Genomic DNA, 25,485 nt, shown 5'->3' on the forward strand with positions numbered 1-25,485 from the left:
ATTCACTGTTTATAGGTTCAGTTTGACTAGAGTCTAGACTGACCAGTTAAAACTACAGCGTTTTCACTACCGCATTCCCATTACTGGAATGTTCCCTATGGTTCAGCAGATGCATACCGAAAGTAGGACAGAATGCTGTAATTAGTTTTAGACTGTTTTGGTTTAATCGTATTATAATTATGTTTCATTCTTAAATTCCATTCTCAGGGGTCTTAAAAAAGTTAACATTTAGGGAGGAACTAAAACAACCCTGTTTAAGTTTTTCAACCTATATTTTAACGGGTTAAAATGGTCTTAAAATGTCAATTTTAAATAAAAAGATAATTGTCCTGTGCTGCAATGTGCTGTGTCAAAAATGTTATCGTGTTCCACCACGTGGAATAGACCCGGTAGTCTACCTGTGTGCCCCAAGTTCATGTAGATTAGAATAGGACTACATTTGAAAGGCTGTGTGCCCCAAGTTCATGTAGATTAGAATAGGACTACATTTGAAAGGGACTTCAATGCTTTGGTGGAAAAAGTACTAAATTTTTTTACTTAAGTAAAAGTATTGTAGAAACTGTTACAAGTTACAAGTCCGGTATTCAACATTTACTTCAGTAAAAGTACAAAGTATCGAGATCAACATTTTATACTTAAAAGTACCAAAAGTAAAGGTACTCATTGCGCAGAATATCACGTTTCATAAGGTATTATGTATAAAATGTATTCAAATCTTTTGACAATGGCAGATCTACAAGCTTGCGGTGCGTTGTGAGCTTGTAGATCGTCTATTTTCAAATAGCTAAAGTTTAAAGTTTTGGCCTGAAGTGGTTATGTTTTGTAATTAAAATCTACAAAGAAACTAGTAACTTAAGTTTTCAAATAATTGAAGTGGAGTAAAAGTACAATATTTGGATCTGAGATGTGAGATCTAGTGGAGTAGAAGTAAAAATATTGAAAATTGTTAGTCCAGTAAAGTAAAAAAACAACTCAAAATTGTACAGTACTTGAATACAACTTAGTTAACATTCATCACTGCTCTACCACCTCGTTTTTTAAGGGGCCACAAGTTTACCTAGGCTAGAATAGGACTACATTTGAAAGGGATTTAATTTCTTGTTTTGTTATTTATTAATTTATATGGCCTCTCGATTCAAATATAAAAGGGGAAGGGGAAGACGGGATATAAATCGAGGTGATTTATTCATTTGCATAAGGTCATACAGTTGCAAAAAACGGGTAGTGTAGCTCATACAGTCATGGTTGACACTTTGACCTGGGGCGGGATCAGGCTGTGTAGCTGTATATAAAAACGGGTTCTTTTGGTGAAGAGTTGTCTGACTGCTTTGTAGCCTCCTCACACAGACATCTGAGAACACCTACGCAGCCATACAAGGTAAGTCACAATTCTGCCAAGAAAACGAGGTGGTTATTCTTATTTCCTTTAGCTAAAAAAAAAAACATTTCACGTGGTTCAAAACATACAGAAAATGACCAATTAAAGGTAACAAGATCTACATTTAATTTTTTTCGATTTAAATGAAAATCAGGTAGCATGTGTTAATTGCAAGTCTAATTGCGAGTCTTCCTGTATGCACAACAGTTTGTATTATTACCTATGTTTATTTTTCCCCAGGCTGTGTGCTGTGCTGACAATGTCCACTGCTGCCCTAGTGGCAAGGTCTGCAATGCTGCAACAGTCAAGTGTGAACAGTTTGGACAGGACAGCTTTCCCATGCTGGAGAAGGTGGCGCCACAGGAGCCAAGTTCTCAGTCCCTCCAAATGGTTCACCTACTGGGGAGAGATTCTGAAACCAGGCCCGACCATAGCCAGGAGCTGGAGATGACCCTGCGCGAGGAGATGGTCCAACCATCCAAGACTGAAGTTGTGTGGTGTGACACCAAGGCCTTCTGCAATGATGGTTATTCCTGCTGCTTCACACTGGTGGGCAAATGGTGGTGTTGCCCCTACTCCCCGGTACGTTAAGTTATGATTTATTGAGTACAGCATTAAACCATGGATGTCATTTTGTTGTAGAGGCTTAATAAGCCCAAACTATTTGTATTACGTCTAAGCAAATCACTATGTATTAAGAAGTTGCTAACAATAAAAAGTATGTAGGCTACTGTCTATATTGGTTGAATGGAAAAATAATTAGCTAAATATTAAATGATTTAATGAGTGTCCGATTTATTTTCAACTGCATGAAAACAAGATTTTTGTGAACTATCAGCTAACCACTTTTGGGCTTCTTGTTGGTGTCTCTGTCCTTCTCAGAGTAAGTGCTGTATGAATGGGGGCCATTGCTGTCCTTATGGCTACGACTGTGACAAGACATTCACCAAATGTGAGAGACAGGGCTTGCCCTACCCCTTTGCCCCAAGGCGGGCCCTGGCCTCCGTCCCAGCCAACTACATCCCCAAGTGGGAGAACCAAGTGTATGAACAGGAGGTAAGCATAAGGATATACATTTACAGTGTGGTTATGGAGCCTTTTGTCATAAAGGTTTGTGAGGATAAACAAGTTAAAAGTATTCACCTCAAAAGTAACACTTGATCCTTATCCTCTACCAGCTGGATTGCTGGCAAACAGCATGTTGTACATAATATATTGTAACATCATGTGTTATGATGCTTCATGTAATTAAAAGTAATCCCTGATCTGTATTTGTTTTCAGATCTAGTGCTGTTCTGTGACTCTGAAGCACCAGCTGTGTGTCTCAACATGCAACATGCAAGACAACCAAAAATGAGAATATCACATTTGGTCTCTATTAGGCACCAAATCCTTGTTTTCAGCTTGACAAGAATTTCGATCATGTAAATCACTGTCGCCTTGTTAAATTGAATGCTTCATCAACGTGAATAAACAGATTTCACAATAACTCATCATGTGTCTTTGTCACAAGTTGTGATTTCATAATTCTTTAAATGAGGAAGCGGGAGAGACTGCAGGACGTTTTATTTGTGGTCTGTGATCTACAGTATTTCTACATGTTTGTCTGTCAGTATGTTGATCCTATCTTCATTTCAACCACTGAATGTAAATATTACTTACTTAATACTTGATGAATGTCTGAAAAATTTATGAAAAAAACAACAACACACAAAATAAACCCTTACCCTGTCATTATACTCAGTAGCCTACTGAAAGTATTGAGCCTATAGTTACCACTTTTGCCATTACCACCGTTATCCCTCTGGTACCCAAAGTTCCTCTGAATAAACTTGTTAATAGCATTGTGATAAAACAGTATAAAGTACTACGAGATGCAGTGGGTCCAGGAGGAATATCAGGTTATCAAAGCTTAATGTGTGTCTTGGATGTGTGAACAGTAGGTATTCTGCAGGGTATATGAACAGCTTCACACAAAGTTTCATGAAGTTTTACTTCCTGTTTTCTGTAAAGTGAGAGGTCAACCCTCCAGTATAAAAAGGAGTGCTATAGGTTACATGGGACACTTTGCTATGTGGTGCTTAACTTATGACAGCTAAATAAACTCAAACCAACAACCAGGCACAAGGTAAGGCACAAAATGAATGACACATTGAGTCACTGTAGACATGTTATTTTAAACAAATAATGTTGGCATTGGTAACTAATGAACGAATGTATTTTGATCTTTGCTATAGAGTGTTTGTTCAGTAACAGCGGTCTCCATGTCGCTCCAGCTCTTTAATAAATAGAATACATTTGAAGTTGGGTTGCAGATTTCAACCAATCAGGAGAGAATAACCATTTATCAGCTTGAATGTTATCGTATTCAATTTCCAATTTTGTCTGTTCACATATATGTATGTACGTATGTATCACTTCCAATTTCACTTGTTTATCCAGTATGAGTTCTCTATCCTGATTGTTACTGAACAAACACTCCATAGAAATGATTGCTATCCAGCTAGAATAGAGAGAGTCAAAGTATGAAGAGTGATCTTTTGTTTTATACTGTACAGTTGTGTAATGGTGGCTGTCCCCTCTGTTTCTTCTTTTGGTTTTGTTTGTTGTTTAAAAGCATGTTCTGCTGGTGACAATATGAATTTACCCTTTGGGCATATCTTTTCTATTTCTATATCTTTTCTAATTAAATGTGGAGAGTTGAAAAGTTTGTGCAACTCTAGTCCTTAAACATCCAAATAGACATTTTGGCCAATCATAACAGTATCATACACACTTTGCCCTATCAAGTGTAATCACTCAACAACACACTCTCTGTCTAGATGTGGAGGATCACCAGCTTGGTGCTTATGGGTGTAGCAGGGTGGGGTTTGGTGTCCTGCTCCATCACATGTCTTGACGGGAAGCAATGCACTGATCACAACACCTGCTGTAAGACCGAGGAAGGATACGGATGTTGCCATTACCCAAACGTGAGTCAAGGCTTGCTGAACAATAACAACCATAAAACTCATGATCTGAAAAAAATCTTTAGCCATTCAGGCAATGAACAACTTAACGGTAACTGTGTGTGTGTGTGTGTGTGTGTGTGTGTGCGTGCGTGCGTGCGTGCGTGCGTGTGTGTGTGTGTGTGTGTGTGTGTGTGTGTGTGTGTGTGTGTGTGTGTGTGTGTGTGTGTGTGTGTGTGTGTGTGTGTGTGTGTGTGCGCACACGTGTGCGTGTGCGTATAGGCAGTGTGTTGCTCCGACAAGGCCCACTGTTGTCCATCAGGTTTCCGCTGCGAACTCACCACACAGTCGTGTGAGAGAGTTGCTCAGCCGTGGATGAGTGTACCGATGCTGAAGAAGGTGGCTGCCCTCCCCGTCTCTCCACTTCAACACCAGGGACCTGACAGTAACCTGATGCAAGGCCGAGCTGAGGTGGAGGAGGTGGAGAAGGAGAGCTTGGTAGTCCAATCCTATACTTCAAAAGAAAATCAGTGATCTAGTTAGTGAAGCGACACCGTCATACTTCAAAGTATACATTTGGCTTAAGGCAATGCTTTGCTGACTCAGGAGATATACCTATATTTTATATATATAGAGTTCAGTTCTTATCATCCACATATAAACACTGCTTCTCAGTGCACAGTTCAGTGGGGACCTGCAGACCATATTCAGAGAGAGCAGTTCCCCCTCCTGACTTAACATCGGTCTGATTTTGCAATCATCAGCAATATGTATGGACAGTAAAATCCTCAGTATTAATTTAACTCTGAGAGTGTACAAATGGACCTGCAATGATCCATTTTGTTACATTTGTACGCTCTGGGTTACAAATGGGTAAATTAACACTGATGATTTTATTGTATCGTATATAAGCCAAGTACAGGGGCCAAAATCACTCCACTTCTTCAAACTGGGTTGTTTTTACCTGATGGCTGATGATAATCTCACTGATTGGAAGACATTTCACCTACTATTATTTGTATAAACACAGAAATGGGAGAGCAAGAGTTTTTAGTATAATTTGAAACAACAAAAAACCTGATTGTATCCAAACCAAACATTGCAGCAAATTGGACCAAACTGAGTTTGGTGGCACATAAATGTTTAAGCATTTTTGTATTCATTATTAGCTTTGATCACTCAAGAAGTGCAGTGTTTGTACATTTGGATGTGCGTGTGAAGTGAACATACTGTAACTTTGTGGCCAAAGACAGCAGCTTACACTGTTACGATAATGTCTTTTTGCAGAAACCTTTGACCGCTCTAACAAAGTCCAGTGCCCTTGAGGCTGGAGTCATCCGCTGTGACAACAAGTTCTTCTGCCCGGCAGGGAACACATGCTGCAAGCTACCTAGAGACCAATGGGTCTGCTGTCCCTACCCACTGGTAAGACTCCTATATAGAACAATGGTTCTGGGCTCCAGTGATGGGAGACCCAGACAACTGCTAGCATTTATCTCTACCAGGTACTGGTTCTCAACTTCAGTCCTGAGGACCAGACTACTAATTAACATGAGAGATCATTTGGCAAGAATGGTGTATGCATCATGGAGGGGATTACAAACAATAAGCCTACAAAACATTGAACAATCAAGACTTTTTAAAACGGCTATGCCATTACTTAAAGGTAGGGTAAGTGATTTGCAATTATTCAAATAATTGCAAAATGGGTCTATGTTCTGATAGTGCTCGTTACTATAGAGTGTCCTGTCCATATAAAGAGTCTCCATGTCTCTCCAGCTCTTTATAAAACTGTAGTTTAATTTCCAATTTTATCCAACCAGGACAGAGAACTCAATCAGGATATAGATTAAACAAGTGAAATTGGAAGTGATGACACTAAGAAATGAGCAGACAAAATTTTAACTGGAACACTATACAAACTAGACGGGTCGCAATTCTGGGAAATTGCAAAGTGTGGTTGCGCCGACGCCGGTCGCAGGTCGGCGCCGCCGGGACTTGAGGAATGCGCTTGGAGGAATACCGTCGGAGGCCGCGCGACATGCCATTCGAATTTGGTGCCGATTGGATCCTGCGTTCGTGATACATGGCGTTTTGATTTTAAGAAATAGGCCCCTCCCACTAAATCAATAGGCCCCTCCCATAAATGTAGCGGGCCAATGACATCGTCCTGTAACTCCTGAGATCACCTGCTTTTCATTTCGAGAGGAGTGATCCCCCCAAAAATCATGTTTTTGCATCAAACGGTTACGTTTTGCGCAGTTGTGGCGCCCCCTATGGATCAAAGTGGAAATGCTTTTGGGGATTTGTTGAGTAAACCACCTTCGACATGTGATTTAAATTTGGGATCGTTTGGACGTTTTGTTCGTGATTTTTGGCATTTTTGGTAAAACGGGCCCCTCCCACTTACTTTGGAAGCCAATTACGGACGAATGGTAAGGACTATCGAAATTCCGTTTGGATATATTTATCGCATGGGTCCATAGATGACCTGTACCGATTTGTGTGAGATTTGGACAAAATTTGTAGGAAAAAGAGCAAAAAGTGTGTTTTGAAGAAAATTCAAAATGGCGGAAAATCTTTCCTGACGCAAATGGGCGTGGCCTATATGGGGAGATGCGTCGTAACCCAAGGAATCCAGGGGAAAAGAGATTTTTATTCTACGACCTACGGTTCAAGAGTTAAAGGCCAAAACGTAAAGGCGGCTGTTATAGCGCCACCATGAGGCCGAATGGTGTAATTATTTGTATAATAATTTTGGACTAAATTATGAACCTCCCCTCCAAATCTGGTAACTCTAGCTCTTACGGTTTCTGAGAAAAAAATACTTGAATTTGAGTTTTTTCACTTTTCCATTAAAGCGGATGGGGAAATTTAATGCACTAATAAATCAATATCAATAAAACTATGCAACCAATCTCTTAGCAAAATACAAGCACACGATTCCCGGTGAAGCCGGTCATTTTGATATATGGCACTAAATTGGGAAAAATAAACTGTGGGAGGAGATGCGGTTTGAAATATTGTTTATTAACATTGTTCAAGAACAATGTTAATACTAGACGCGTCGCAATTCAGGGCAATTGCAAAGTGTGGTTGCGCCGACGCAGAGTTCTGGGTTGCGGCCATGGGAGTCCAAGGAATCCATCGTCACATAGTAGTTCACAGTTCAGTCCCCAGTGGAACAGATGGTGTTATAGGTCTCAAAATAAATTATTAAAGCAGACTTGCCATTTTTTTAAACCTTATTGTTCTGATCTGAGACATTGTGAGGAGAAAATACCCTGTGTATATAGAGTAAATGGCATATCTGCGATTTGCAAACAAGTTGTAAATACTCGGAAGACATTTCACGTTTTCCCCACTTATATTATGTCATGTTTTTAGTATAAGATTCAGCACCTTTTTTCCCCAACCTGATAATAGATATTAAATACCTTGTAATGTACTTGTGAATGTCTCACCATATAATACATGTGGAACCATTACGATACTTGTCGACCTGGCTAGTAGCCATACCATTTTGTATATTGTAAGATAGATACTCCCCAGCATATCAGGCACATCAGTGTTACTTAATGGTGTCAATACCACAATGAAAAACTATTGTTTAGCCTACATTGTGACAGACTTGTCATTACCAGGCAGGAGTTTTGGATAAGCTCTAATGTCCATGTAGATTGCTTCACAATTTTACACACAGTAGAGGGATTGAAGTCCATTTTGTCCAGCAGGCAGAGATTATAGTCTGACACTTTCAATTACAAGCTTAAAACACCAAATTATAGAAGGCAAGAATTATTGTCAGTTAAACGAACAACTTGTGTATATTATGTTCATATGTGTATGGGTTTAGGCATTAATGAGATGTTACATTCCAAAGTTTCACTTTTTGTTCAGCTTTAGTAGTGAAGAACCCTTCTGATTGTGAATAGTAAAAACACATCTGTATTCATTGTAAATGTTAAATACATGTGACTAAATACATTACCAAACATATAGATTCACTTTTCAAACACATGGCAAAAAGAAAAATAAGTAGAGACAAAGCAGAGCAGATATAGTTTAAAGTATTTATTAACACAATTGTATTATTGGTACCTTTACTGTAAGCAACACCATTAATATATTTGGTATAATGTCCTATCAATTATTTTTACTATAGTTATTATGATTATATATGTAATTATGGTCATATTTTATGATTCTATATATAGGTTAATATGAGTTATTAGTGACAATTAAACAAATTATATTTTATGATAACTATTACAATGCCTGTAAACAGTTTATTATTATTGACAGATATATTATTGATGCTATAATGGTTATTATTATTACGATTATTACTGTTATTGTCCAAAATTATATTCTAACCGTTAAGTAATTTCAATATTTTCCAGGGTGAAGCAAAAAACCCGCCTCCTATTTCAGCCAATTTAGGAGTGCACGGGGAAAAAATTCTTGCACCGACCCCTTTGTTAAAAAAGGCGATCAAGCAAGCTCCTGGTAAATATATTAAACAAACTAAGAAATTTAACATTCTGAAAAATAAGTAAAACTTTTAGGGCTGCAACTATATTGATTAAGTGAATTATCTCAAAGTGTATTTTGTAGATATCTAATTTTGTATTTATCAATGAATCAATGTGTAACATTTTCCATAATTATTTTGGGATTACATTTATTAGTTTAATTAAGAAATTAAGTCCTATTTTAATGCTTGTATATTGGCTGTTTGAATAAAATTAAATTTTTTGACAACATTTATTAAAAAATAATTTAGTCCTAATAAGTGTTACAGTCTTACAGCCCTAAAAACAAATGGTGAGTTAAAACATTTACAACATGCACATGTAAATATAAGGTAGTGGGTCATGAAAAGGCAGTATACAATCCAAAATAGTTTGTTATGCATTTTTTAGAATTGATTATTTTATGTGTGAGTTTGTTATTAAATTCAGGGATGGCCAATATTGTGTTTATAGAAATTGGGTACTACCGGTTCACGAGCCACAACATAAATGACAATTAGAAATATGACAATTATTCACAAAGAACATTCCTGAAATGTAGAAAAAGGTTAAAGGCAAAAACAATATCAGTGCTGGACGGCTTCTGAAAAACAGGGAAACAAGTGTTAGTGTTCTTTTCAAACAAATGCTTCACAATCAGTAATTATGAAAAAAGACAAAACAATGCTACAATATGAATAATACTAGCGACAAGAGAAAAAAGGTGAGATTTGGCTGCTGCGTAATGGGAGATTCCAAAGTATAGGTGCGGCTACGATGAGGCCCGGTCACTACTTGGGCAGCTGATTCACATGTTCCAGTGATATATCCAATGACAGGGTTGGTGATCAAGAGGTTCCATTGTTCGCAATCCGTTTGTTATTTAGTGTGGCAGATGAGACTTTGCGCTGGAGTGGCACCAGAGAATGATGTAGCGTTGGCTATGAATAGTTCATACCGTCAAACGATCATCTCTGGTGACCACTATTTGGGCAGCTCATTCACATGTTCCAGTGATATATCCAATGACAGGGTTGGTGATCAAGAGGTTCCATTGTTCGCAATCCTTTTGTTATTGAGTGCGGCAGATGTGATTTATAAGAGCAGGTCAGAATGCGTTTGGTGGGAAAGAGCACGATGTCCTTGAAACTAAGGTCTACATGGTTCCAGTGTTTGCAAGCTTGTCTTGCAGGCTATGCACTAGTCCTGATCGGAGGATAATACGCAATACACAGGATCATGGTAGCTGTAGTACGTACGTAGTACTCCAGACTGTAGACATTGCTCTGGTCTTGAGATGTAAATGTGATCCAACAGCGTGTTTTTGTCAGTAGTCTTCTCCTTGATCAGTTGTGTGTATCCTCTGGACTCGAGCAGCATCGCTATCGGAGTACCTACACTGGCCAGTAGATTTTCGTTGAAATCACCACAGACTACGATGGGATGGTGGTCCATCACTTCTAAGGAGTCCAGAAGCGCCTTCAGATTTTCCATGAACGGGTCATCGTAACGTGGTGGTCTGTACACTGCAGCGATCAGAAGCTTGACAGGGGACTCTATCTTGACGACCACAAACTCGAGGTTTGTCACATTGTGTAGGTAACGCTTTTCACATGCCTGGAAATGGTCCTTCACATACACAGCGACGCCACCGCCATTCTGTTCTGCACGTTCAGTGGAGTACGAGATGTGCTTGTTGCGGCTGAACATGGTGTATCCATCCAATTGGAGACTGTCAGCCACAAAGGAGCCGGTGAGATGCGTCTCGGTCAAGCACAGGACATCTGCATGGGTCAGTTCGTGATGTTTTTTGATGTCCTGAATGTGTGCCGGTAAACTTTGCGTGTTGTGATGGACAATCGCGAGTGTTTGCGCCTGGCCTGTCGTCTCTCGATACTTCAACAGTGGCATAACACTGTCCAGTGAGGCGGTCTTCATGGATTCCAGGGCAGCTGTGATTGCAGGATCAGCATAGATTTTCTTTGCATCGAAGTCAATGATGTGCAATCCTTGCAATGACGTTGTCCTACTGAGGGCAACGTAGGCCATGCCTGGTTGGAAGATCCGTTTCAAGGAAACCACAGCAGATTGTGTAGTCATGCCTTGGACTTTGTGAGCTGTGCAAGCATATGCCAACTTGATGGGAAATTGCCTACGAAGCGTGTTATTGCTCAGGTGTTCCTCATATCTCTCGACGTACACTTGTGTACTGCCAGGTGTAGTTTTCCGGTATTTCTGTCCTGCTTCAGGCTTGTCTACTACAAGCCAAAGCTTGGCTACTCTACTCCCGTCCTCGTTTACGTGCATCTCTACACTAGCCATCTTGCCAAATGTCCCGTTCACAAGGCCATCCTCCACATCTATGTTCCTGATGATCACGATTGGGGCGCCTTCTGCAACCTGCAAGTTGTCAAGAAGATCTTTCTGCTCTCCTGTACAGGGACTGGCAAGGCGAGTCTTGTGGTTATGGACTTGCTTGTAGTCTTCCGCGGGTATGTTGACGATGTGGCTGTGGAGCGCAGACAAAGATTTGGCGTTGTGTTCGGACACCTCTTTGTTGGTTGCGAAGATGTGCACAACATCCTTAGGACAACGGTCACGCACAGTCACTCTCTGAGCAAGGAGTGCTTTGTCTGTGTCACTCAGCGGATCCTTCTTCGCTTTGACTCTCAACCTATTCAGAAGCTCTGCGTAGGGCAGATCATCTTTCTGTCGCATGATCTCGGTCAACGTGATCATCTGAAAGTGTTCGAGCAGAAGGTCCGGTTGGCCTTCCTCGAGCACACAGAGCGGTTTCCCACTTGACGTTGGAGGGAGCTGGTAAAAGTCGCCTACTACAAGTACCGACATGCCGCCGAATGGCCTCTTACTGCCTTTAATCTCTTGCAGTCTCCAGTGGATGTAGATAAACATAGCCTTTGAAATCATCGACACCTCATCTATGACGATGATCTCCGCATTTCCCAGCTTTGCCCTCACGTCATCCAATTTGTTTCCCAGTCCTATGTAGGGTGGTTTCAGTTTTCTTGGCAACTTCAACAGGGAATGCAGTGTGTTTCCCGCGATGTTGTATGCCGCAGTTCCTGTAAACGCAGACAGCAGCACTGTGGGCATGGATGCATCCGTCTCCTCAAACAGTCTGGGGAGTCGACGGAGAATCCGTGTTGCCTCACCGTAGATGCACTTGATCAGGTGTGATTTGCCAGTTCCAGCACCCCCAGTGACAAAGAAGAAGAAGGGTTCGGGTTTCTGGTCGAGTACGCTCTTGAAGCACCATTCACGTACAGAGTGAAAGATGGAGGCTTGAGTCCGGTTGAGGTTTCGACACATTGAACGCAGATAATCGAGGCTCATTTGCGGAGCCGATACCCTGTGACCAACAATTGTACCCACCTCTTGACAACTGAACTCTGGGACGTCGTCTCGTTCGTCGTCTGCCTGTGGATCTTGATCTTGTTCGGCAAGACATTCCATCCGCTCGAGCTCATTTTCTGGGGCAATGTTGGCCCACGCATCTTCCGCAGGGCCATGCTTCATGAATTCCTCTAATGCTTCTTCCATCGATTTGCTGTGTTTTTCATACCTCATTTTGTTCTCATCAACAATGGCATTTGCGCGGCATGTCCATTTTTGTCCAGGTATTTTCACAGACGCAGAGTCGTAGAACTCCTTGTAGGTGGGGAAGATTGCGGTTTTCAGTGTGGTCTGATAGCGATGCGGAAGGTAAGCCTTCAGCAAGTTGCCGAAGTATTTCTCGGGGTCCTTCTGTTCCGAGAACTTCGCGTATCTGATAACCGCGGGTCGGCCATCCGTCGAGCGCTTCTTAATGGTTCCCATGTTGTCAGACAGCTTCAGGCAATCTGGCTTTTTTGCTTCGCTACCGTACACAATCCTGTACTCGGATGCAAATTCTGCTAGACACATGTTGTCAAACACCAGTGTTTTGGGTCTGGCGTTGTATTTGTCAAGAAGCCCTGACATCCACACTTGGTTCGAATCGGCTGGTCTTTTCTGCAGCAAGCTGAGCGGGAGGCTCATTTTCATTGCATTGTCATCGGTCGGGAGGAAGACAACATCGCGGGAGCATTTCTTCAATTGCAAGCTGCAAGTTCGGGCCACTGCCTCCTGAGAGCTAACCTGTCTGTTTTTCACATATGCGTGAACAAGTTCGTTCATTGCACCCCTTTCGGTCACTTTTGTGGGGTCTATGCCTTCGACTACTTGTTTCAGAAGCTCACCCATCTCATGTTCGGCCTTGGATATGTAGGACAGCATGTATGAGATGCAAACAAAGTGGTCCAGGACAAACTGGATATCCATGTTGGCATTCCAGGCCTCCAGCAAAACTGGGTTGTAGTTGTTCACATAGCAGTCCTTGACTCCACGCTTCATCAAGAGGACCTGGACATTCCTCAAGTCTTCAAGATAGCTGTCGTACTCTTCGTGAGTCAAATTGCACTTTGCCAGCAACTCTGAGAGGTCGGTCAGTTCTGATGGCAAGTCCAGAAGTAGATCATACAGAGGTTTGAGTTTGGCCAAAGCAGCTTGTGCTCTTGCCCTCTGTTGTTTGCCTATGCCTTCTGTACTCTTCTTTGCACTTTCGTTTGCTCCTTCATTTCCTCCTGTTGCGCCCCTTTCTTCTTCATCCATGACTTCCTCCATTGGATCAACTGGCGTTGGGTTAGTTAACCAGGTTGTGTCCACTGGTGCCTTGGGGAATCCAAACCTGCATGTCTTGTTACCTTTCTTACAGGACTTTGTGTGGTTTTTGCTGTGCATCTGAACTTCTTGGACAATTCGGTGAAGCACAGGATTTTCGTTTGGATCAGGCAGCTGGCACGAAATGTAGCGGTCCGCAAATTCGCATATCTTCTCGTCCGAGTCTTCTCCAAGTTTGGGGGCGTCGGCTACCCACATTAAGGCGTGAACATGCGGCGAACCCCGGTTTTGATACTCTATTCTATGGAAATAATCTATGACGTGACCGATAGGGCGAGCATCAGACAACAGCAGTTTTGTATACGCAGAACGAACTCGCTTGTCAAACATTCGCATGGTAGTCACTGCGTTGCTTCTGAGGATGTCGCACTTCTCATTCCAGTCCAGCTTGTCAAAATCCACAATTTGGCCTTGCTGTGCTTTTATTGCCGTTATGACCTCTGGCCATCTGAATTCTGCAGCACTTAAGGTCAAAAAGAAGGTAGGTGGGCCTAACTGACGGACCATGGCAAATAAATCATACATGGTCTTCTGCCAGTAGGCTGGCGTCCCCCTCAGGGGTTGCATGAACCTTGTTGCATCCCGGTTTCTGACCAGTCTCTCAACTTCATGCTTGTCCTGCAACATCTTGTTGGAGATCCTGCGACCATCCTTGGTAAAGGGTTTGCCCTTCCTCAATTGAATTGAGATGGTGTTTTTTGCCAAGTGGGTCTCTGTAACAAACTGGGCAAAAAAGAGATAGCTTTGGTCTCTCGCAAAACGATCATCAACATTGAAAAGCCTTGCGTTGAAGTACCTGCTTGGTGTCAGTTTGAGCTTTCTCTTACGATCCAACGTGTTTTCTCCAGTTGGAAACAATGTAGGGAAGGCCCTTGCTTCGAGGTTAGGGGCTGTGCTATAGCTGACAGGCCTGTTTCCTTCAGCTGGGGCGATGCAGAATATGCCATCTCCGTATGTCATTGTCTCTTGTCCAATGTCATCCGGTTCCAAGCAACTGTCCAGGCCATGTCCAGGTCTCAGCGCATCTTGCTCATCTTGGGCAGTGGGTGGATGTTGATCCACTCTCTGTGACGGGTCGAGAGATTCAGTCGCATCGGCTACTTCCATCATTTCGGCGTCGTCACAACTGTCCATGACTTCGTCTGTGCCTGTCTGTTCAACAGTGGGTAGGTCTTCAAGTTCAACAGTGGGTAGGTCTTCAAGCTGGCCCTCCACATTTTCATCGTTGATGCTCTCATCATCTCGGATTGTGATGTTTTTGTAGTCGGGGTGTGTCTCGATGAGTTTCCTCAAGCCCAGTAAGACATTGGTCATATTGACAGTGTGAAACAAATGATGGCCTTTGTACCGCAGACGTCTCTTCAGTTTCACCCTGTACAAACGGGATGAGTCGAGCCTTCTGGGTAGGGTGTTTACTGTGGTTTCCACGTCTGCTGGCACGCACACCACAGCACCATATATAGCACTCTGTTTGCCTTTAGGAAGTGTGAGAATCTTGGCAAATGGTATGTCTATTGCCGATAATTGTCTTTCCAGCACATTGAGTTGGCGGAGCTCTGGAGGAATGGGTGCAAGTTCCAGGTTGTTTGCGACAGCCAAGCGTGGCATTCTTCCTGCTACTACACTTTTGTGACAGCATTGACAAATCCACTCTTTTCGCCTTTCTTCGGGTACAGTGCAATCTTCCGGCCCTCCACATTGATCATCACACGAATGAAGGTATTTGCCTGTTAAGCAGGCAGCAACCACGGCGGGTTTGATCGTGTAATTTGACCGATGACAAACATTCACTTGACCAGCGAAAAGAGTCCGATGGCACGTTGTGCACACAAAAGTTGGTCCATGTTTTATGACTTTATGGAAACTCGCTATAGCGCCTTGTAGTAGCCCATTCTGTTGGGGTGCGGGAGCTACATCTATCCTCACAGTATCTAAATCTTTACTCGCTTTTACAGCAATGCCCCGTTTGCGCAGGATATCACATAAGTCCTTGTATCTATTTCTTATTCTCATTGAACGTCGGATGTCACGGCGCATCTTGAAGAATGGGTCCGTTTTGCATCTGCGGGACATGTAGGACTTCATGAGTTCCTTGAAATTTCCCCTAAACTCTTGATCTTGTCTGAACCTCTTGTTTACATAAGCATTGTGCTTCTTTCTTAACTCATCATCATTGAGCCTCCTTTTGCCATAAGCCCTTTTCTTCTCTCTAAACTCTTCATCTTCACGGAATCTCCTGTTGTCACATGCCTTCTTGAATTTTTGTTGCTGTTTTTTGAATTTTTCATCTGTTATACATCTCATGGCAATGTATTTATTCATGTATTCCTTCCTTGGAGTCCTCGGTTTTTCCTTATCAGATTGCAGTTCCTTTCTTTGTCTCCTCATCATTTTCTGTTTCCGTTCTTTATTCACTTTGTTGGCGCCTTCATTTGTAGTGTCTGACATTACTTGTGTTGATGGTGAAAGGCCTGCTTGCAGAGCATGCTTGGTGATTGGAGGTCCAGTGTTTGTTTCATCCTGGCTAGTTAGATCGAAAGGCTCTTTGTGATGCAGGTTGTCAGGAGAAACTTGCACTGGTGACAGATAGGGTGACCGAGCATGTGTCTGTTCAAATGTCACTTGCATGAAGTCAAACTGCATATTGTCAATCTTGTTTGACGAATGTGAGAAGTCAATTAGCTGGTCAATCTTAGCGAACAGATCATCCAACTGAGTGAAGGTCATCATTACAGCTTTTCCTCCAGGCAAAGGTAGGCCATCAGCACTTCTCTGATGAGAGTCAAACAGTCCATATCTTCCAGACCTGTCCCTAAAAACGGCAATGGTGTGTGGTGATACTGTTAGGAGTGCATATTTGACATTCTCAGACAGACACTTAAGTCTTTCCTGAAGCTTCAGCCACCAATGCCTTTTGTGGGGCTCTCCCTCAGCTCTCATATATCCCATGTCCACGTCAGATTTTTTCACAGAGTACGTATTGTGTTCCGTTTCCACCTTGAGAGGTACTTCCTCCATTGTCAGCAGGCATGACTTAAACAGCTTTTGTCTTTTTAGTGTTTCTATTGTTCTTTTATACAGACTGTCTCCCTTGTCCAGTATCTTGTCAAGATCATCCATCTTCAAGTCAAGACCTTCATGTTGGTGTGCCAAAAATGTCAGAGCCATGCATGCACACTGCCGATTCTTTGACATTTGGGAAAACTTATGATGATTTTGGCTTTTGGATGCCTGCACAGATTTGACAGAGGGTGGCACGGTGCATGCTTGGTCATTGTTGGAAAGGTCCATGGCCTCGACAATGTTGTCTTGTTCTTCAACATCAGACTGTGCATGTTGCTGAGCTGTTTCTACCACAGGCTCCATGGCTGGCCATGGACTAAATGTGTTTTGTGCCCCTTCATCGACCTCTGTGCAACTGTTTGGTGAATCTGTATGGGCCAATTTAGCATCCCAGAATTTCTTTTTAGCGATAGATTTCTTCCCACGATAAGGCATGATGTCACCAAGTTTTAGATCTGAACTTTTATTAAAATGTACACTCTCTACCAAAAAACAACCTTCAACCTTCAATACTAGTGTAGCATTAGTCACAAATCACTCTAGGCATCAAGAATCAACTTACTTACCGTTAAAAAGTCACCAGAGGAGCTGTTTCGATCTGATGAACACTAGAATAAAAAAATAACAAAAAAACAATTTCAGACTAGCGCTATGGTTTTACAAGATAATTACTTGTTAGATTTTTTTTTTCTACCGTTATGTTCTTGTGTAAAAGACGTGTGTGCCATTCTTATGGCGCTGCTAAGATCATTGGTCACTGAAGCATGGCCATTTTACGTTTTTTACACTGCTATAGCACCACCAAGTTTGGGGCGTTAAGCATGCTCGGAACTGGAGTTATGGCCGTTTGAAGGGCACATTTTTGATGAAGTTTACTGTTGCAAACACTAATGTTACCATTTATCTGTAGAGTAATGGTGTAACCATTGTTTTATTTCATTTGAATTTTTTGAATAAGAATGGCTGACAGCTTTGACTAAATTGAATCCTACATAGTCATGACATAGTCAAGACCTTTTTAAAATGTGTGGAAACAGAATGTAACTAGAATTAAAGTTGCAAGCAGCGATGACCAGGCCCTCGACGTTCTGTCTACGATACAAGCCTGTATGGTAATCAGCTGAAAAGTTAGGCTAAATTGCTTAAGCAAATTCAGCCTGTCCCTATTGGCCGTCAAAGTGTACCTAGGAAGTTTTGTAGGTTATCGATGCTGGGAACCGGAGTTATGGCTGTTTAAAACCCAGCCAATAGGAAAACAAGGGGGCGGGGCTCAAGCAATTACAGCCTATCCCTATTGGCCGTCTAAGTGTACCAAGGAAATTTCGTAGGTATTCGATGCTGGAAACTGGAGTTATGGCTGTTTAAAGGCCAGCCAATAGGAAGACAGAGTGGGCGGGGCTTCAGAAATTACAGATCATCCCTATTGGTGGTCTAAGTCTACATACCAAATTTGTACTGGGTAGTATGCTGCGAACTCGAGTTATGGCTGTTTAAAGGCCAGCCAATAGGAAGACAGAGGGGGCGGGGCTTCAGAAATTACAGCTCGTCCCTATTGGTGGTCTTAGTTCACATACCAAATCGTACTGGGTAGTATGCTGCGAACTCGTTATGGCGGTTTAAAGGCCAGCCAATAGGAAGACAGAGGGGGCGGGGCTTCATAAATTACAGCTTGTCCCTATTGGTGGTCTTAGTCCACATACCAAATCGTACTGGCCAGAAATAGACAGAAATAATTCAGGCACTCAATGAGTTAAGAGGGTGGCATTTGTATCTCAAAGTAGTGCGAATGTGCGTGCAAAGTTTCACCGCAATCAGACGGTGCTATAATGATTTGCGGCATTCTGTTCAAAATGGGCCACTCCTGCACACTTTAGATGTCAATCTTAGCCAATCAGGATGAAATATGAAAAATTATAGTTTTACACAAGTCAGCCACCTCATTGCGCTATAAAAGGCAGATGTGAAAAATGCAGGGCAAAGGTTTTTTCTTGGCCTCTAGGGAGTGTGCATACAAAGTTTTACACAGATCGGTGCAGTTATAGGTAAAAACATGAATTGACCTGCTACAGCGCCACCATGAGGCTGACTTGACATTTTCAAGTGGCATTTCTTTCTCTGCCTAGTGGGAATGTGCGTGCAAAATGTCACAGAAATTGCACACTGTGTTCATGATTTAAGGCCTTTTGTTCAAAACTGAGCACTCATGCAAACTTTGGAAGCCAATTTTAGCCAATCAGGATGGAATATGAAAATCTGAAAGACCTGTTTCGTTTAATGACAATAGAGATACTGTGTACCGATTAGCGTGATGTTTGGAGAAAATGTGTAGAGCACGGTCTGTTTTGCAAAAATAGGCCTCCTGGTGGCACAATTACAGGCCAATTACAGGCCCATGTGACTAATTTGGGGCAGAATTCTGCTCTAGCATCCAGGGAGCGTGTGTGCACAGTTTCACTGCCATCAAGCCAATGGTACCAGAGATTGGCTGTCCACAGACAGAATGACACACACACACACACACACGGACGGACGGACAGGGTGCAAAATATAGTCTCAGCCATGCCTTCCAGCCTGGCGGAGACAATAAAGTGTGCAAAATAATAGGATTTGGGATTTTAAAAATAAATGTGTTTCAATTAAGCTAATAATCTGAGGACCAACTAAATAATTTGGGGACCCCTCTGGGAATCTTGATAACCCTGTGCATGTAATGCGCGGATCTCCATGAGGACGGCGGTCACAGAGATTAGTCCATGATAGGTACAGTAAAATCACTGTTTTGCTGGCAGCAGTGGCACACTATTACACTATTGATATGGCAGTCAGTGAATAAAGCTATATAGAGTATATATATTGGCAATGCCTCCTTAAAAACGGACAATGGACTGACCCCAAGACAATTTCCATATGCTAACATTAGATAGATAGATCTAAAACGCTTTGATTTGCACATGTGTCATGTTATGTTAAACAAACCTTGTAGTAGTGCAGTCTGGGATGGTCCCCTCAGTCCACAGCTGTGTTGGCCAAGATATCAGGTCCGGTGTACAGCCACGCCACAGCTGAAAATTTCAATCAAAAATACTGTATTTTAGAGACAAATATATATTTGTCACTATATAAATATAGTGACAATAGCAGATCGACGAGGTTACAAGTGATCTACAAGTTGATAAGCAAACTTGTAGATCGGCTATTTAAAATAAAGCAACAAGCTTACAGTGAGCTTGTAGACCTGCTATTTTCCAAACATTACAAACTCAGTGAGCTTGTAGATCTGCTATTTTCAAATATGTATAATGCCTTGTTATCACATGGCTACAGATGTCTGCCAATGTAGGAGAGAATTGGAAAATAGCAGATCTACAAGCTCACAACGCGTCGCATTGTGAGCTGGTAGATCTGTCATTTTCAAATAGCCAAAGTTTAATTAGGGCTGAAGTGGTTAATGTAGCCCATGTTTTTTAAACAATAATCAAAATCTACTAAGTAACTAAAGTTTTCAAATTATTGAAGCATACTTTCAAATGGAAACGAATATACTAAATAATACATTGCATCCACAATGTGAAAACACAGCAACTATACCAGTTAACTACATAACTGTACCAGTATGCAAACAGTCTTACTTAAGTAGGGGTGCTACTGCTAGTATACTCATTCTGGGTGCACAGTAACTGCCTTTAACACAAAATTGTGATTTTGAGAGACCAATGTCATCCAATCAGGAGAGAGAACTCATACAGGACACAGCCTATACAATCAAGTTATTGATTATGATTGGATGAAATTGCCAAACCCACCCTTTATTTTCTGTTTAAAAAGGACCTGCAGAGACAGGGTGTTCCCTGTTACTAAACAAACACAAAGCAATGATGGCTATCAGCATATAGCTTTCTATAAACTGGACAATAGCAAAGAAACAGTGCCAAGATAGATCTTGAAAATTGTAACAGACAAGTCATATAGTGCTGAAACATTGGCCACATAGGGAAAAAACAGACATAGATGAAACACAATCAGGGCCAGTTAATGGAAATCAACAACAGGTAATTTATTCAACCCCTAACCAAACCTCTAATCACCCCCCTATTATCACCTTTCAGTCAGCTGACAACTCTATAGAAACTTGAAGCAAAACACTTGTCACCTTAGTTACAATAGTTTGAGAACCAGTGGTTCTCAAACTGTTGAATGTCAAAGACCTTCCATTATTAGCCAAAGCGTTAGACCACTGACCCCCATAACCTAGTAACTCTGAGTGTATTTACATATAACAAAATGGACCTTTACGGGTCCATTTATATTGTATCCAAGGGTTACATTTATACACTCTCAGAGTTAAAGACCTCAGGGTCCATTTGCTTATGTTGAGAACATAATCATATCATCATCATGCATAGCAGACCTACAAGCTGACAAGTGAGCTTGTAGATGGGCTATTTTCAAATATGTATAATGCCTTGTTATCACATGGCTACAGATGTGTGCCAATTTGGGATAATTAGAAAATAGCAGATCTACAAGCTCACAACACGTCGCATTGTGAGCTTGTAGATCTGCTATTTTCAAATGTACAAGCTCAATGCGTCGCATCGTGAGCTTGTAGATCTGCCATTTTCAAATAGCCAAAGTTTAAATAGGGCTTGAGTGGTTAATGTACCCTATTTTTTTTAAACAATGATCAAACTCTACAAAGTTTTGAAATAATTGTAGAGGGTTACAAGTACAATATTTGTCTATCTATGCCATTTGCCAACATACCAGATCAGCAATGCAACACTGTACAGTACACAGACTCAGACACAAAGTTATGAAAGTACATGCATATCAATAGACAATAGCAGATCTACAAGCTTGTAAATCTGCTATTTTCAAATCTACAAGCTCACATTGTGAGCTTGTAGATCTGCTATTTTCAAATCTACAAGCTCACAACACGTCGCATTGTGAGCTTGTACATCGGCAAGTTTACAGTGAGCTTGTAGATCTGCTATTTTCAAATATGTATAATGCCTTGTTATCACATGGCTAAAGATGGCTGCCAATTTTAGAGATAATTGTTAAATAGCAGATCTACAAGCTCACAACGCGTAGCATTGTGAGCTTGTAGATCTGCCATTTTCAAATAGCCAAAGTTTAAATAGGGCTTGAGTGGTTAATGTACCCTATTTTTTTTAAACAATAATCAAACTCTACAAACTAAAGTTTTGAAATAATTGTAGTGGGTTACAAGTACAACATTTGTCTATCTATGCCATTTGCCAACATACCAGATCAGCAATGCAACACTGTACAGTACTCACACGGCAAATGTACACAGATAGACAGACACAGTATGAGCACAAGGGTGTGAGCGTGTCAATAAAGGGACAATAGCAGATCTAAAAGCTCAGAAAATGGGTAATTAATTCAACCCCTAACCACACCTCTAATCACCCCCCTATTATCACCTTTCAGTCAGCTGACAACTTGAAGCAACACATACTTGTCACCTGGATACCAGTGATTCTCAAACTATTGTAATGTCAAAGAGCTTCAATGTTTTAGCCTATGCATTAAACCACAGACCCTCATAACCTAGTATTTGACCCCAAGACAATGTCAATAAGCCAACATTAGATAGTTCTAAAATAGGATCAGCATGTTACACACCTTGCAGTAGGTCTGAGATTGTGTGTGTCACCTGGGTCCACACAGCCAGAGCTGTAAAAAAAAGAAATACAATATTTTAGACACAAAGTTATGAAAGTACATGCATATCAATAGACAATAGCAGATCTACAAGCTTGTAAATCTGCTATTTTCAAATCTACAAGCTCACAACACGTCGCATTGTGAGCTTGTACATCGGAAAGTTTACAGTGAGCTTGTAGATCTGCTATTTTCAAATATGTATAATGCCTTGTTATCACATGGCTAAAGATGGCTGCCAATTTTAGAGATAATTGTTAAATAGCAGATCTACAAGCTCACAACGCGTAGCATTGTGAGCTTGTAGATCTGCCATTTTCAAATAGCTAAGTTTAAGTAGGGCTTAAGTGGTTAATGTAGCCAATGTTTTTTTAAATAATAATCAAAATCTACAGAGTAACTCAAGTTTTCAAATAATTGTAGTGGATCAAAAGTTCAATATTTGCCTCTGAAATGTTGTGGATACAATAGTGGATAGAAGTAAAGGTACAATTTGTCTATCAATGCCTGCCAACTGTCTGTGTCGAGACAGACACAAACGAAGCTCCAAGGAGCTGTGTGTGACGTCACTGCCATGCGGAAGTAGTAAGCAGACGTTTATAGCCGTTAGCATCGGTTAGCCTAGCTGACTAATCCTTGTTGTTTTGAACCCAGTTTCAGAACAACTGTCGCTGCTTAAAGTTAGTTTTAGCAAGTTTTAGCAGATCTACAAGCTCAATGTTAACAGACAAAATATATACAAATGCAATGTTGATTAAAAGCTGCATTATGCGTTATATAATTAATTGTTATAGAGAGGTCGACTGTGAAATGATTATAGGAAAACAACCATCATCACCATGGGGGCCTGAAACAAACTTAACCTGGCGATTGCACGTAATTCATTTAAGGCCCGTACATGTACATACACGTTCAAATTTCAAATAAAAAGTTCTTACCTCATGGCCACGGATGTGCCAATTCTGTTCGGGCCCTCAGAAGTAACCGTATCTTCAGTATTGTTCAATAAAAAGCATTTTAATCCGATCGGTGGCCATTTTCTCAGCATGTCCGCCATATGCTTTCAACTGCTTCCATCGGTTTGTAGGTGTACTGCACTCTGATAGTGTGCGCTAACTATGAGAAAACGGCCACCGATCGGATTAAAATGTTTTTTTATTGAACAATGCGGAAGATACGGTTACTTCTGAGGGCCCATACATAATTATAACATCCGTGGGCATGGGGTAACAACTTTGTTTGAAATCTGAACGTTGAAGTAGATGTAGGGTCCAAAAAGGGAGAAAGTGCAAACAGCAGGTTGAAGTTCATCCATGAACGTCGTGTGATCCAAGGCTACTATCACGAGTTCACAACCGAAACAAAAGTATAGGCTATATAAAGTAATATTACTCACCTCAGACAAAAGACGACGAAATGAAAGTCTTCCGAAGAAAACAAAGTAGATCGGTGATATAATATGAAGCTAAATCAAGTAGATCCGTTTCCAATAGTAAACGACCAGGGCATCCGCGGGATTTTGATTTGTGAGAGGAAGGCGTGTGAGTGCTGTGAATCTAAGGGGAGGGACAAAATCAGCAAGAGCTGTGATTGGTCTGCTCAGGCAACAGGGTCAGAACAAGCCCGGGCAAGCCCTCTGGCAACCCCTCCCCCCCCCCCCCCCCCCCCCACGAACCTCGCGTCACCAGTGTTTCCAACACGGAGGAATCCCCCGCGCACACACACACACACACACACACACACACACACACACACACACACACACATGCACACACACGTGCACACGGACACGCGCGCGCACGCGCACACACAAGAACACGCATGCGTGCACGCACACACACAAACTTAGGTAAACCATTTCTGTATCCCTTCTAAACCGGATATGCAGCTGTTGGATGTTTTCAATGCAAACGTCATTTGACTAATTTAAAAGTTAAAAAGAAGAAGTTAGCAAAATATATAACAGCAATAATAATAATGATAATAATAATAATAAGAAAAAAAAACACAGAAGCCTAATTTCTCCCAGGAACTGTCAGCTGTCTGATATACATTGTAATATTTATTTAACAATGAATATCAATTAATCAATTATATCAATACTGCAATTGTAGAATTGTGTCTGGTAATGAAAATTTACTTGAGTAAAAGTACAAAAGTATCGGCATCAAAATATACTTAAAGTACCAGAAGTAAAAGTAGTAATTATTTTAAGTTTTCAAATGCATAAAATGTATACAAAATGTATCATTAGAAAATAGCAGATCTACAAGCTTACAACGCATCAGGCACTAGGGATAACTGGGCACCAAAACCATCTTGGCACTAGGGACAGGAGGGCACTAGCGACACGTGGGCACTAGGGAAATGTGGTCAACTGGGAACTGGGCACTTGGGACATGTGGGCATCTGGACGACTGGGCAACTGGGCACCTGGACGAGTGGGCACCTGAATTAGGATTTGTGTTTTTTTTTACTTTGCACAGCATGATGCTTTGTTGTTGTCTCGGCCAGGCCAAAAGGCATGGCCGAGACAACAACCTGCACCCTCTATGTCCGTTCGTCCGTCCGTCCATCCGTCCGTCCGTCCGTTTGTGTGTGTGTCCTTTGCCCCCTCCGTCTGTGAACAGCTAATCTCCGGCATGCACTGTTGGCTTGATCGCAGTGAAACTGTGCACACACACTCCCTGGATGCCCCAAATTCTTCACATTGGCCTGTTATAGCGCCACCAGGAGGCCGCTTTTTGCAAAACCATTTTTTATGACAGTACTCCTGCAGATTTGATCCAAACATCGCGCAAATTGGTACACAGTATCTCTATAGTCATTAAACGATACAAGTCTATCAGATTTTCATATTCCATCCTGATTGGCTAAGAATTACTTCCAAAGTTGTAAAGGAGTGCCTAAAAATCATGTTTTTGCATCAAACGGTTACGTTTTGTGCATTTGTGGCGCCCCCTATGGGTCAAAGTGGAAATGCTTTTGAGGATTTGTTGAGTAAACCACCCTCGACATGTGATTCAAATTTGGGATCGATTGGACGTTTCGTTCGTGATTTTTGGCATTTATGGTAAAACGGGCCCCTCCCGTTAACTTTGGAAGCCATTTACGGACGAACGGTAATGACTATCAAAATTCCGCTTGGAGATGTTTATCGCATGGGTCC

The 25,485-nt window shown here is 41.5% G+C and overlaps 2 protein-coding genes and 1 long non-coding RNA gene across 3 annotated transcripts in view; 2 read left to right on the top strand and 1 right to left on the bottom strand.

The window, feature by feature from the left end:
- Positions 1-97: 97 nt before the first annotated feature.
- LOC308095614 (progranulin-like) lies at positions 98-2,856 on the top strand (the record flags this gene model as incomplete). Its single annotated transcript, XM_080442665.1, has 5 exons — positions 98-122; positions 1,314-1,378; positions 1,619-1,960; positions 2,261-2,434; positions 2,661-2,856. 5 exons carry the CDS (start codon positions 98-100, stop codon positions 2,664-2,666), a joined length of 612 nt encoding a protein of 203 aa, XP_080298791.1. The 3' UTR covers positions 2,667-2,856.
- A 587-nt stretch (positions 2,857-3,443) lies between these two features.
- The window catches only part of LOC308095172 (progranulin-like), a 75,299-nt gene continuing 53,257 nt past the window's right edge, over positions 3,444-25,485 (top strand). The window contains exons 1-4 of the mRNA XM_080442120.1: positions 3,444-3,506; positions 4,201-4,350; positions 4,609-4,824; positions 5,614-5,751. Of these exons, the coding sequence (XP_080298246.1) occupies positions 4,201-4,350; positions 4,609-4,824; positions 5,614-5,751 (504 nt within the window). The 5' untranslated portion in view covers positions 3,444-3,506. The remainder of the gene's footprint in view (positions 3,507-4,200; positions 4,351-4,608; positions 4,825-5,613; positions 5,752-25,485) is intronic.
- Positions 8,657-23,820, bottom strand: LOC308095244. The gene is made up of 5 exons (XR_013934050.1): positions 23,713-23,820; positions 22,278-22,328; positions 19,599-19,684; positions 17,189-17,230; positions 8,657-9,444 (listed from the first exon to the last, which is right to left on the bottom strand). It is a non-coding gene; the product is annotated as an uncharacterized lncRNA (long non-coding RNA).

The sequence above is a fragment of the Gymnoscopelus braueri genome (assembly GCF_963280865.1).
Source record: "Gymnoscopelus braueri genome assembly, chromosome: 11".
Taxonomy (NCBI): domain Eukaryota; kingdom Metazoa; phylum Chordata; class Actinopteri; order Myctophiformes; family Myctophidae; genus Gymnoscopelus; species Gymnoscopelus braueri.